Source organism: Chanodichthys erythropterus, chromosome 12 (genome assembly GCF_024489055.1).
Source record: "Chanodichthys erythropterus isolate Z2021 chromosome 12, ASM2448905v1, whole genome shotgun sequence".
Classification (NCBI taxonomy): domain Eukaryota; kingdom Metazoa; phylum Chordata; class Actinopteri; order Cypriniformes; family Xenocyprididae; genus Chanodichthys; species Chanodichthys erythropterus.
The window spans coordinates 50,977,784-50,992,603 of NC_090232.1; the positions used below are offsets into that span (position 1 = coordinate 50,977,784).

Consider the following 14,820-nt stretch of genomic DNA (forward strand, 5'->3'; position numbering starts at 1 on the left):
CAGAGAGCAATTGCGCTCAAATTGAACGAGAAGCCTTAGCAATCGTATTTGGTGTCAAGAAATTTCACCAATACTTGTTTGGGCACAGATTTACTATACTTATGGACCACAGACCACTTACCTCTGTCTTTGGTCCCCAAACTGGCATTCCCTCGTTGGCGGCAAATCGCATGCAGCGCTGGGCTCTGTTGTTGTCAGCACATCAGTATGACATCAAGTACAGAAGATCCAAGCAGCACTGTAACGCAGATGGTCTGTCCAGGTTGCCTCTGCCGGACACACCACCAGAAGGCAGTCAAGCTGACATCTTTTACTTTAAGGAAGTGCAGAGAGCACCTGTCACTGCAGCTCAAGTGAAACGATTCACAAGAACTGACCCAGTTTTGGCCTGGATCTCTCATGGAAAGAGAGGAGAGATGGCAGACAACTTCAATCCGTACCTGGTTCGACAAAATGAGCTCACAGTACAATCGGGCTGCCTGCTGTGGGGATATCGTGTCATTAGACCCCCGTCCCTGAGGAATCTTCTACTAAAAGAACTTCATGCAGGCCACGCAGGAGTAGTGAGGATGAAAGAGTTGGCCCGCAGGTGGCCTGGCATAGACGCAGAGATTGAAGAGGAAGCATCGGGTTGTCCAGATTGCCAGAATGTAAGAAACATGCCACAGATAGCCTGCTTGCACTCATGGGACTTCCCAGAGGAGCCATGGCAAAGAATACATATCGACTTTGCAGGACCTTCATCATGAACAGCACATCTTCTGAGAAAACCATTGAAGAGCTTAGATCTGTGTTCAGTCATTTTGGGATACCACAGCAGCTTGTAAGCGATAATGGCCCCCAACTGGTGTCTGAAGAGTTTCAGTTCTTCCTGCGTGTGAATGGGATACAACACATCAGATCTGCACCATATCACCCATCCACCAATGGCCTGGCTGAACGATTCGTCCTTACTCTGTAGAAGGCTCTAAAGGCATCAAAGGGTAAGGGCTCGCTAAACCAGCGATTGAACACTTTTCTGTTGTCTTATAGAAACACGCCACATGCAGTCACTAAAGTCTCTCCAGCTACAGCACTGCTGAAACGACAACTACGCAGCAGACTGGACCTGCTGAGACCAACAGGAACCAAGCAGATTGTCTTGTCACAACAGCGAATGCAGGTGGAGAGGCGATGTAAGACAAAGTTGAGAAGTTTCAATACAGGTGACCGCGTACTTGCAACCATTTTTGCACAAACTGCCCGTTTTGTACATTGTTGAAACTAAAGACAATCAGACATGGAGGAGAAATGTTGACCAGTTCTTGTCTTCGGCAATTTAGACAACAACAACTTACATCTCACATCAACCCTGGTCAGGATGTGGTACCAGAAATCTTGCCCAAACCACCTTCTAGTGAACCTTGGACAAGCATTCCTTCTGAGAATACATCTCCTTTACCAGCTACACCAGAGACTCTAGTAAAAATACTACCTGTGCCTCCTCTTCATCGTTATCCGACTAGAGTGCGGAAACCACCACAAAGACTGGATCTCTAGTTAGTGGCTAACCCAAGTTGTTGGGGCAGAATAATCCCCAGGGTTCAGCCAGGGAAACGATGCAGTCTACCCTTTCCCTAGAGTTAGAAGTTATGTGCATATATATATACATATATATATATATATGTATGATGTCAAAAATGTTTAGTTGTTGAGGTTGATGTTGAAAGTAAAAGGGGAGGAGTATGTTGTGTATTGCATTTTAAGCATTGTACATTTTATCCTCTTGTTTCATGATGCATGCTTAGTATGCACTGAACGTTATATGTAGCTATACCAGTTACCAGTAAATTTGCATTGTACGAAGCTCGTATCAGTGTCGTCGTTTACTGCAGCACACGTTCATCTAATGGAGATGCACAGTTTGGTTTAGTAATACTGTGGTTAAGCTCCTTTATCACACATTCTTTCATTTCTCAAGTTCCTTTTTCCAGCGACTGCAAATCGAGCTCATCTAAAATGCAAAGTGCACCTTATAGACATGACAAAACACACGCAATCCTGCTCTAATCGCTGCAAAACATGGCCAAACTCTAAACACTTACACAACCACTATAATAAAAGCAGCAGAAAAATTAAGATTAAAGAAAAACCTATTCATTTTATCATGTTTGTCCTCAAATAAATGTCTTTCCTGCAGAAGACCAGCTAGAATTTTAAACATTGGTTTATGCTGTAGCAGTCCTAAACGATAATGTGTTTAAAAAAAAAAAAAGCTGCATTTACTCACTGAGCTGAGAAATCATGTTAAATATATTATTAAACAGTGTCTTTAGATCAGGGGTTTTCTACTCTTTCCTGCAGATTTTTGCTCCAAATCTAATCAAACACAAACTGATCGAGGTCTACAGCTCTACTAGAAAGATATAGGCGGTGAATTTGATGAAGGTTGGAGCTAAACTCAGCAGGAGAGTGGATTTCGAGGTCAGAGCTATATCTTAATATACTGTAAATATCAGCTCAGACCCCTTCATGTTTTTAAATTTTCCACCATATGATAAAATACTTTCAATTTTCATTCCAATCTACACTCCATAGGCCACAATTACAACACAAACAGCAGCTTTGTACATTGTTCAAAACAGAGTCATTCACACCATTAAAAAATACAGTTCATTTAATAGAAAGCTATTTGATGATAATGAATCTCAACGATTTGTAAATGATGCTCTTACCTTTTTTGCCAGCACTAAAATGACCAGGTTGAAACAACACTGGGTTTCTCACTCTGAAGCACATGTGGTTAACACCTTATGTTTTAACATGTGGTCTTATTCATGACACTTCATCTAGTGTTGGTGTTTATCAAGTCAAAAGAGAAACATCACAGAGGATGAAATAAGAGTAAAAACTCTACACCAGGTTCACAGAGATGCTCATGTTATAATGTTTTCAATGTTTATCTGCATCGTCTTAAGGAACCAAGAAAATAATTGCTTGATTGTGCATTTGATAAACTTTGACTAGCAATTTGGCAATAATAAGAACTTGCTGATTAAGTACTAGAATATTTTTATTATTATTATTATTATTTCTCCATCACACGTCCATTTAGGTGCTCAGAAGAAGTAAGCAGTAAAACCTAGGCCTGTTAAAATACTCACACTTGCAGTCTTTGCACTCGACCTCTTGTCTGCGTCTTCAAATAGGTGTGAAAATTCAAGTAGGTGTGAAAACTGCTAGTGTGTGTAGAACTTTTAATAACCTGATGTACAAATGCAGAGTTCACACTTTATTATTTTGATTACAATATCTAATTTAACTTAGTTTGGAATATTTTCCTCAACATTTTGGGGAACGTGAGTTTCTGAACATGATGCATGATAGGATACACAAAACATATTTGAGTGTTTGTAAAAGGGCACTGCCTTTTTTAGACCTGGGGCAGTCTTGCTCACTTCCTGTCACATGCAAACGCTCTCAAATAGCCATGACCTCAAAAGTGGGTATTTGGACAGGCCCACTGTAGTCCACTCGAAAGAGTGAATAAGGATGATTGAGCACTATTTTCTGCACCAGTCACCATTCCACTGAACAATCATTTTTGCAATGCATTATGGGATTGAATGAGTGCTCTCTACGCCACTACAAATGTCTGTACCCTGAAATAGTGCACTATAAGGGTGAAGTTGCTTCCTCTGACTGAGGAATGATTTCAGAACACATCCATGGACAGACGAGACATAGATGATGCTGATGACCTGTGAATATCTCAAGAAGGTAAAATAAATATCTTAAGAATGTCTACATAATACCTACAAGCTATCCATTAGCATTCCCATTCATCTTAATTGATATTTGTTTGGCTGACTGACGCACACAGACCCGAAGTACCAGCTCTTTAAGCTCACATGCAGCAGATGTAGATGAGGAAACATTTGGGTGAACTTAAGAGGAATATATCTGAAGTTATTCCTGTAGAGGGCGCTAGCGCTGGGATGCTTTATTCATTTATTATGATAAGACTAGTGATGTGAGAGTTCATTTATGAAATGATTTTGCACACCGAGGACATCTGCTGGCCAAACAGAGACAAAAGCTGATAAGCGAAGGAAAGACAGGTTGGATATTCTATTACGATATCCTTTACAATTTTCATAATATGTTTAACTTAATGTGATGTTATTATATGCACTATGTGTGACTGTGTGTGTGATGGATGGAATAAATTCACTCGGAGAACAGGTGGATGGTCACTTAGGGTTGCTTTACTGTATCTGTGACACGAGAAAACTGGGAAACAGCACCAAAAGGCTTATCAGTAAACAGCATATAGCACATCGATGTCGCATACAACGTCAGCAGGACGAGCTATGAGATTCTGATTATGTTCACGCTCAAATTGAGAAAATGTATATATAGTGGGAAAGATTCTTAATAAAAGCGCACATCCATTAAAGTAAAATATAAAACACTAATACAGACAATTCACATTAATACAGGGAAAATATAAACTCAAGTATCCATCATTTTACATATTTTACACAAATGAGATGGAGAGAGAATAACGCAGCCCTTAGATGGCGCAGTAACACAGCAGAGAGCACGTGCGAGACGATACAGCACATGTGCTAAAAGCTAACACTCAGCTGGGGCTAATATTTTAACATAGAACATGACAAAACTCGATTAAAACACATACCTGGGAAAACAGCACCTAAGGCTTATCAGCAAACAGCATATAGCACATCGATGTCGCATACAACGTCTTAAATGAAAAACAGTAGTTTGAAGATTATAATCAGGCCAATATCATAGTCATCATTCATAGTCATCATTCATCAATTCATCATATAGTCACAAATAATACATATTTGACTCAATTACACAACCAGGAGTTGACAGACAAAACAAGTAACCTTTTGTGAGGTTTATAATTCAAACTTGGGCCTGAAAATGATCCAAATGTAATTATTAAGACAGAGCAAACATTTATGCGACTTACCAGCAGGACGAGTTATGAGATCCTGATTATAGAGCTCCGCCCCGCAATATCATGTGCACTAACGCGAGTGACGTCACAGCCAATGGAGAGTTTCCCAATTTATGCTGAATTTAACTAACATTATTTTTAAACACCGTTACATATGTACACTAGTGCACAGTGTATTTTTTTAAAACCAAGCAAATTTTTTTCACAAAAATTGTTGACATCAATTGTTATTTGCACTTTACTTTTATTTCATGACTTTCTAACTGACAACGTAGTCTCAGCCTCAGACATTGGCTGAACGTTTGATGCATTTGGCACACTTAACCGGTGTTGTGATGAATTTTCGACTCCCTGCCAAATTATTATCCTCCTCATTGAAGTCACTACCTGACTGCCTGATTCTCACCTCACTCCTAAACACACCTGCATCATAGTTCCTCTCCCATCTTTAGACATACTCATTGGTTGTCATCCATAAAATCTTCAATAATCATAACACATTGTGGGATAGTACAAAAACAGATGAGTATCAAAATCTCTGCATACTATAATTTTGCCATTTCCCACCTCATATATACTATATACACGCATCTCTCTCTATAATTACTACCTTGTTGAATGAAAGTAATCACTCCAATCGCAGAGCTTCTGTCTTTATGTACTGCTGTATAACCATGAATTAAAAAATCAAGTGATGGTTTTAACCAGGTTTCCTGTATACATATGATGTTTGGTTTAACAGATAATTCTTCTATGAAATGCTTTAATTTTTGTCCATTAGCAATTAAACTTCTGACATTCAAATGTAAAATGGATAGTACAATGCCCTCCACCACCACATGTTGACAGTGTTTCAGATATCTCTGCTGTTAGTGCTGCATTAATTCATTCGACTGATAGCTTCTCTATCCCTATAGGTACTTTTCTGTCAATTTTGTGATTATCTTGATTCTCTCTGTTCTACTGCTTGTTTTCACTGAGCAGCTGATAATCTTCCCCTTTGTGGACGTGTTTAATTTAAAAATGGTGGATTTGGGCTGCTCTTGATGTCATTGACATCAGACGCCAACTGTTTATGTAGCACCGAAAAAGCTTTTAGAAACACGACCATGAATTATTTGGAGGTCAACAGTGCCAGATTAGTAGTAAATAAGCTAATAACAAAGCTGTTGTATGCCTTTGTAAGATTTTTATTTCATACTGAAATCACAGATCCACTTTCATTAATTAAAGAAAAGGAAAAAAAAAAAACGATGCATTGGTTTGTAGTCACCAGCAGGTGGTACAAAGAACACGCAAAGTATGACATCTTCACTGGGACAAACTTATTTATACTGACAATATTTATACTGCATTTCACTTAAGCTCCAGCATTGATCTAGCTTGTACTTTAAACTTCACATTGTGTAGTAGTAAATATTGTTAAATTATGTTTATCGTTTGTAAATCACTGTGGATAAAACCAGCTGCTAAACAAATAAATGTGACTCGTGACACTCCTGTCAATCATTCAGAGCTCCGCCCACAGAGAGATGATAAAAGCTGTAAAATATTTTGCCATTTGTCCAAAACACTATGACTTCTTCATCACAGCCTGGAGAAAGAAAGACAAAATTAAAGAATGAATACATTAATATTTAATACACTTTAACTGTCAGGTTGGTATAAAATGACTTGAGTTACTTTATCTTAAGCAGTAAATTATATTTAGTGTATCAGGTCTTTGTCATTAAATCATAGTGTGTTGACCCATCACACCACAAACTAAAATAATAACTATATTACTGTGATTATACAACAATAGATGCTAACAATAAAGATAAGATAACCACAACAATAGCTATATTAATGTCCATACCAGTGGATGGTTTTCAAGTTTATTTCTGTTTAGTTTTTGTTTGTATGGGCTTTCAGTTTGTTGTCTTTGATCACATGTTCCTTTGTTCCCAGCACAATCTGTCACCATGGACACTAATCATCATCATCAGCTGTTCGTCATTTGAGTTAATCGTCTGTGTCATTACATAAGTTGTTCCCTGTCCTGCACTCCCATGTGTTTACACTACCTGTCTGCCATTGTGAGAGTTTGATATTAAACGTTTGGAACTTATCTTCTGCCTTTGTCTGTTACCATTACAGATGACCGGACCACAAATGGATTATGCCGCAAAGTTTTTTTTTTTTTTTTTTTTTTTTTTACCTTGCCCTCACCTGCCCCTTTCACAACCCTGAAATCAATGTTCTGGATCGGGGTGAACGTTTACCACCCCATGGACCTCCCAGGTACCACCAATCTCAACTGGAGAGAAGCCATCATCAGGTGTCTGGAGGGCGTCCATCCCTGAACTAGGACCCTGCTAGACCCAGAGCCTGAATCCCCACCTTCGACCGCGGAGCACTCATGTGTGTCTCCTGCAGAAGGGAGAGCTACCACCCGCTGCAACGTGTCAACCAGAGCCTGAGGAGAAGAGGCCAGGGCTGACCCTCACCCCAGAAGTGGAACTCCATCGTGAGTTTGACCAGGGAAGTGAGCCCACGACATCTGAGGATGAGGGATTTTTGAAGATTGAAAAGGACTGGCTGATTGACTTCAATGAGGACTTGTCATATTCCACCTGGTACCATCATTGCTGTGTTTAAACAACACCATTGACTATTTCTCCCTCATCTACTTGCATGGACTGTCTTGGAAATCACCCTTCTCACCATCGTCATGTCCAGTCTCCTCTCACCGCCTTCATCCCAGAGCTCAGCCAGTCCTCCAGCCCAGCTGCTGATGGATGTTCACAGCCCTGTGCCATCTCCGTGGGAGCCCTGCTCTAACATCAAGCCTCTGGCCTCAGAACTGTTTGCTCCATCTCAGCCTGTCGACCTGTCAGCTCTGTCTTGGCTCCATCCACCTTCAGCTCCACCGGAGACCCTCGTCCTTCCGGCTCCTCCTTGGTCAGTCATCACACCACTTCTGTCATGAACCACCTGGACTCCTCCCTTCCTCATCTCTGCTGTGGGCTGTCGCCACTGGGGAGCTCTGGGTCTGTGCCATCAACCATCTTCCATCATTGTTGCCAGTGTCTCGTCGTCCCACCTTCACCATCCACTCACTGCATCCTGCCATCATCACTTCTCGTCTGCCTCTCACCAACCCTTCTCCTTTACCTCATCCTCATCCAGAGCACCCTCCGGCCCTCCCTCTGTTCTGCCACAGCACAAGGTCACGCCTTGCTGGAGGGGGGGCGATATGTCCTGTTTAGTTTCTGCTTGAATGGACTTTCAGTTTGTTGTCTTTGATCACGTGTTCCTTTGTTCTATGTTCCCGCCACAGTCTGTCACCATGGACACTAATCATCATCTTCATCAGCTGTTCGTCATTTGAGTTAATCGTCTGTATCATGAAGTTGTTCCCTGTCCTGCACTCTTCGTCCGGCCACAGTAATACCTATGTGTTTACACTACCTGCCTGCCTGCCTACCTGCAAGTACCTTTACAATGGTACTGTATATAGAGATAACTATAACAATAATTATATTACCATCCACACCAATATATGATAACTATATTAGCGTCCTCACCAATGGACAAAACTATAACTTTAACTTATCATTACATTTTCATAAATAAGCTCGTCAGCTCAACATCACCAGCTTGACGTCACACATGAAGTATGGATTGGATCATTTTTGTAATTCAAGAAAAGAACAGAAATATACACAAAATAAATGACTATATTAGCATCCACACCGATGGAAGATAACTATAACATTAACTTACTGTTAAACTTTCATAAACCGGTTCAGTCAACTTAACATCAGAAGCTTGATTTCTGTCAGGATGAGGTCTGGACTGATTCATCTTTGCCATTAAAAGAGAAAACAGAATCAATAACTGTCCCGTATGAAAAGGTCTGGAATGATTCATCTTTGCCATTAAAGGAAAAAAAACAAAACAATATACACACAAAATAAATAACTATATTAGCATCCACACCAGCTGATGATAATTATAACATTGATGTACCATTACATTTTCATAAACAGGTTCAGTCAACTTAACATCAGAAGCTTGATTTCTGTCAGGATGAGGTCTGGACTGATTCATCTTTGCCATTAAAAGAGAAAACAGAATCAATAACTGACAACATATAAAGTCACAACAGCATTCAGACTTTCAATATTTCATTAGTACATTTACCTGATCAGGAAACTAACCATAACCAAACTCATTTTTCTCACCTGAGACTCCAGTGTGTCATTTCTCTTTTTCATCCTGCTTCTCCTTAAAAACAAAATGGGAAAATATTTCATATATCTTCATTGGTCAACTTTGTGTAGAATTATTCTTATTTGTTTCAATGATGAAAAAAAATCTACAATACAGTTAGATAAAATAAAATATTTATTGTAATAAAATATTACACACATCATCTTACCAAATGAGCAACATCGTAAGGACAACTGCAGCTCCACAAACCACTCCAATGGACATGTACAATATCACCAGATGATCTACAAAACAATTTATTAATTTGCATCACTTTAGAAAGAGTAATGTAAGTATATGAGCTGCTCTACCTTTAACAGTCACAGTTACAGCGTCTGATCTCTGAGATCCATGTTGATTGTGAGCCTGACAGTAGAAGCGTCCACTCTGTAGTGCACTGAAACTCTGTCCAGATCCAACAGCTGAGCTTTCATTCTCCTTAAACCAGCTGAAGTTCAGAGCAGGAGGGTTTGAATCACTGCTGCAGATCAGAGTCACTGAATCTCCTGACACTATTTCACCAGATCCATTTACCAACACTGAGACGCTCCTGGGAGGATCTGAAATGGATATAATTGAAAATTCTCAATAAATATCAGAAAATTGTGGATTTGTAAACAATGTTCAGATGATCATTAACTCACACATGACGTTTAAAGTCACATCAGAGTATTTCTCTCCATGTTCATTGATGGATCTGCTCTTGTATTCTCCACTGTCATCAGAGCTGATCTTTGAGATGCTGAAGATTCTTCCAGATCCTACAAACGTTCTTCCTTTATACCAGTAGATTTCTGCAGGAGGGTTTGAATCACTGCTGCAGATCAGAGTCACTGAGGCTCCTGACACTATTTCACCAGATGGACTGATGGACACTGAGACGCTCTCTGGAGGATCTAAAAGAACAATAACATGAAATCATCTCATTCAAACACAATCTCTAGTTTTTAAAGAGAACAAATGAATCTGTACTCACACATGACATTGAGCTGAACAGCAGGAGAGATGTGATTGTGTCCGTGTACAGCACAGCTATATCTGCCTGCATCCTCTCTTCTGACTGACTGCAGCAGGAGTTCATTGTTTCTGTCTCTTCTCTCAGTTAATGGATGTGAGTTTCTGTACCAGATGAATGTTGCTCTGTCAGTCAGAGTGCAGCTGCTTTTACATGTCAGACGGACTGAATCTCCCTCTGTCACTCTCTCAGGAGACTCCACCTGAAGATCTGAACACAACACACACATTATATCTAGTGCTGCTGTCATACACTGATTATTATTCAACATAATGCACAGTAGAAGAGAGAAACCTCATGAAAGTCACCTGTGACAGTAAGAGTCACTCCTGGTCTACCAATCCATCTTCCTTCTGTTATATTAGTGATGAATCTGAAATAGTACTCGTGTGAATCCTTCAGTGTCACATGACTCAGTCTGATGGTGCAGTTCTGCTGTTTATCTCCCAGATACTGAAGCCTCTGACTGTATTCAGGGTCCTCAGACAGATCTGGAAAATCTTTTATAGGGCATTTGATCCAGAACACGTTCTCAATCTTATATCCAGTAGGGTATGTATAAGTGCAGTTCATTATCACTGATGAATCCTTTAGTGCACAGATGTGTGAAGGACTGTAACTCACACCCCAACCAGCACTAGAAACCCCTGAAACACATGATTTATAGAGTAAAGAAAAGACTCTGCTTTTGTACAAAGAATGTTGGGGAGGGAAATTGCTTAGTTTCCTCTTTAGTCATTCACTCACCGTGAATCATGAGCAGAAAGATCAGAGGAAGAGGAGGAGCCATTCTGACTGACATCAGAGCAACACCTACAACAAATGAACAGCGGCTTATTTCTGATGTCATGAATATAGAGCTACTTATTATAGTACATGTAAATATCATTAGTTCACTGCATGTGTCGGTGGTGGTGTTTATTGAGGTTTGGTTTAGAAATACTGTGGTTAAGCAGGTATATCACACATTCTTCATTTTCTCAAGTTCCTTTTTCCAGCTAGTGCAAATCGAGCTCATCTACAATGCAAAGTGCACCTTAAACACACACAATCCTGCTCCAATCACTGATCAGTCAGTATTTGTTCTATTACACTTACAAGCAAAACATGGCCAAGCATTAAAGGGGTGGTTCAGTGTTTTTTTTTCTAGGCTTGATTGTGTTTTTTTAGGGCACAGTTTAGCATGTCTTAATGCTTTGTTTTTTTGAAAATGCTGTATTGTCATTTGAACGGCTCGTTTGACTTCCTACTTCTATGAAGCCACTCCCTCCGAAATACGCAATTTGCTTAGATTGGTTAGCTGGTTGGTAGTTGGCCCAGTGTATCATGATTCGCTGAAGCGTCCGGAAACGCCACACCCCTTACCATTCGTTATTACTACCGCTTCAGTGGAAATTTAAATAATAGCTTCTATATTGCTGTATCAAATTGAGCCGAATCAGACCCAGATGAAGAGGGTCAAGCAGAACCTCTGCAGTCGCGCCTTTTAAAGGACGTTTATGAATGGTATTTAATTTTTGTATTTGTGTCAAATTGTTTAGATGCTGTCACTGCTGTTTGTTAGCTTTCAATATATGGTTTTATACTGATTAAAGCTTTACTGTAGCTGAATACATGACTGAGTAGTCGCATTTTTGTAAAGGGAGCATTTAATTTATAGCATGAACAACTGTATGTCTAACACAGACGTTTGTTGGAGAAGTATGCACTAGAACTTAGCTAACTGGCTAGCAAAAATTAGTTGCTCTTTGTATATGTCCTTGATGCAACCAAAAATAGCAACAGAAATGTAAGTTTAAAAGACATGTACAAACAATAAAGCATACTTACAGTTTGAAGCCAATAAACAGCAGTTTCTGCTTTTAAAGTAGGAACTGCTTCATCTTTCAGTAATAGCCTTTGTGTAAATTCAGCATTGAACTCGTGTAGATTCTGGAAGCTTCTTCAGCGCCGCATTCAGTGTAGAAAATATCAGAGTATAATGGGTCCTATTATCTTTTGATGCATCGCGTTGCTCGCATCCGGTGTACACAACTCTTCTGCTTTCATTATGTTGCGCCACATGGCCTCGCCCACTTTGTTGCGTGTTCCCAGGGGTGTGTTTTGCAGGGTTTATGATGTCACCAACCCGGGAAGAAGCTTGTTGTAGTCCAAACCGGTCATTTTTGACTTGGGTAAAGTTGGTTTTATATTCGCACATTCGGACTTCTGATAAATTCAGACTTTCCAATAAATGTGCAATAAATTAATGTTTGTGAATTTTAAGCAGCGACATGATATTGACAACCAACGATTGTCAACTTACAACATTTTTCACAGTCGATCAAAATAGGCAAGTGTTGATTTAATGGCATGTTTACTTGTGAATGTCCACTGAATGTCCGATGTAGTGTGATTAACAAGGCTATTGAATACGAATGTCCGAATGTGCGAATATAAAACCAACTTTACCCAAGTTCATTTTTGTAGGCATTAAACTGCCATAACTTTAAAAGAAAATATCTCCCTTTGCATTGAACTTTCAGCGCTGTAACTCTGCAGATACTCAAACGGCAACATTACACACTAACTAAAGTTAAAAAAGTGAAATCGCAATGAACCACACCTTTAAACACTTGCTCAACCACTACAATAAAAGAAGACTTGGGTAAAGTTGTTTTTTATATATGCCATTTTATATCTGCATTTTTATCTTCTTTAACTTTATTAATATCATAAATATGTTTATTTGCACTACTGTTAAGCACAGGCGGCATATACTGTCGGGGAGTGAATTTGCACGTTCACTCTGCGCATCGCCGGTGAAAATCGCTTGGGTATGAACACAAAAAACGTCTCAGAAAATGCTGCCGATAAATGCGTACGATATTCGTCCTGGTGTGTACAGGCCTTTATATCTTAATATACTGTAAATATCAGCTCAGACCCCTTCATGTTTTTACATTTTCCACCGTATACTAAAATACTTTCAATTTTCATTCTAATCTACACTCCACAATTACAACACAAACAGCAGCTTTGTACATTGTTCAAAACAGAATCATTCACACCATTAAAATAATAATAATAATAATAAAAAGCTAGTTGATGATACTGAATCTAAAGAAAGATTTGTAAATGATGCTCTTACCTTTTTTTTGCCAGCGCTAAAATGACCAGGTTGAAACAGCACTGGGTTTCTCATACTCTGAAACACATGTGGTTAACACCATGTGATCTTATCTATGACACTTCACTTAGTGCTGGTTTATTTTATCTAGTCATAGAGTAACATCACGGTGAACACATCAGACTAAACACATGAAATAAAAGTAAAAACCAGGTTCACAGAGATGCTCTCAGAGATGCTCTTGTTATAATGTTTTCAATGTTTATCTGCATCTTCATAAGGAACCAAGAAAATAATTACTTAATTGTGCATTTGATAAACTTTGACTAGCAATTTGTCAATAATAAGAACTTGATGATTAAGTACTAGAATATTACAGATGCTTCCTCTGAATGTCTAAACATCAATCTTATGAGATCTTCTAAGCAGGGGCGGACTTTACCATTAGGCAAAGGTCGGCAATTGCCTTGGGCCCCGAGCTACCTAGGGGCCCCCAAAATGCCCCATTAACTTGCTTAAAGATTTTTTTTTTTTTTTACTTCGTGCAAAATATATAATTCTAAAACTCCATTTGCGAAAAATGGCATCAAATCATTAGTGTCGCCTTTTGGAGCCCCCCCCCCCCCCCCCCCCACCTCACTACATTGGACTATTCCATTATTTCACTTACTGCGCATCTGCGAAAGTGACAAGGCTGTAATGCGCCAAAAAAACTGACGAAGAAGAAGTGATTGACAGTGATAGACAGAGTGTACAGAGAGAGAGTATTGACAGTAAAAATGAAGCGAAGCTACCCAAGCGGTGCTGAAAAAAGGAAGAAACAGGAGGAAAGCAAAAAGTTTTTAGCAAAATTGCCGAAGTTAACAAACTTTTTTGTGATGCCCGGCCCCGCTGACAATGACAACAACGCTAACACCATCACGACTGTCAGCATTGCTGCTAGCGTGGAGGAGTTACCCATTGCCGCCGGCGCCGACAGTGCTAGCCCAGGCTGCTCAAGCGATATTGCTGCTAACGTTACATGCACGGCAGTTTTACAGGATGAGGAGGATCCTTCAACTGCAGCTGCAGGTAACAAAACTTCCGCGTTCACTTTCAGTGACAGTGATAATAATGACGACTAACGTTACGTCTATGACGAAAAAGACGACAATTCCATTTCCAATGAACAACTAATGAGTACTAGCAGTCATTCTGACCAATGTGTTACACTTGAACTTGAAGATGACCCAGCACTCTGGCCAAAACATCTCACTGACAAAGAGCGCTGCTCAATAGTGCAGAGAGGCCCAGTTCAGAGCAAGGATAGAATTAATCCTAAAAATCAAGAGGGCAGAAGATTTACAAACCGCAATTATTACCTGCAAATAAAGAATGGAGAAAAAATAAAGAGGTCCTGGCTCGTGTACAATGAAAAAAATGTGCTTTTGTTGCCGCTTGTTTGGTAACCGAGAGAAGGCCACTCAG

At 39.7% G+C, this 14,820-nt stretch overlaps 1 protein-coding gene across 1 annotated transcript in view; it reads right to left on the reverse strand.

The window, feature by feature from the left end:
* Positions 1-11,094, reverse strand: part of LOC137032448 (B-cell receptor CD22-like) — a 45,009-nt gene extending 33,915 nt beyond the window's left edge. The window contains exons 1-5 of the mRNA XM_067404210.1: positions 10,992-11,094; positions 10,553-10,891; positions 10,206-10,454; positions 9,874-10,125; positions 9,541-9,789 (exon numbers count right to left, since the gene is read on the reverse strand). Of these exons, the coding sequence (XP_067260311.1) occupies positions 9,541-9,789; positions 9,874-10,125; positions 10,206-10,454; positions 10,553-10,891; positions 10,992-11,094 (1,192 nt within the window). The remainder of the gene's footprint in view (positions 1-9,540; positions 9,790-9,873; positions 10,126-10,205; positions 10,455-10,552; positions 10,892-10,991) is intronic.
* Positions 11,095-14,820: the final 3,726 nt, after the last annotated feature.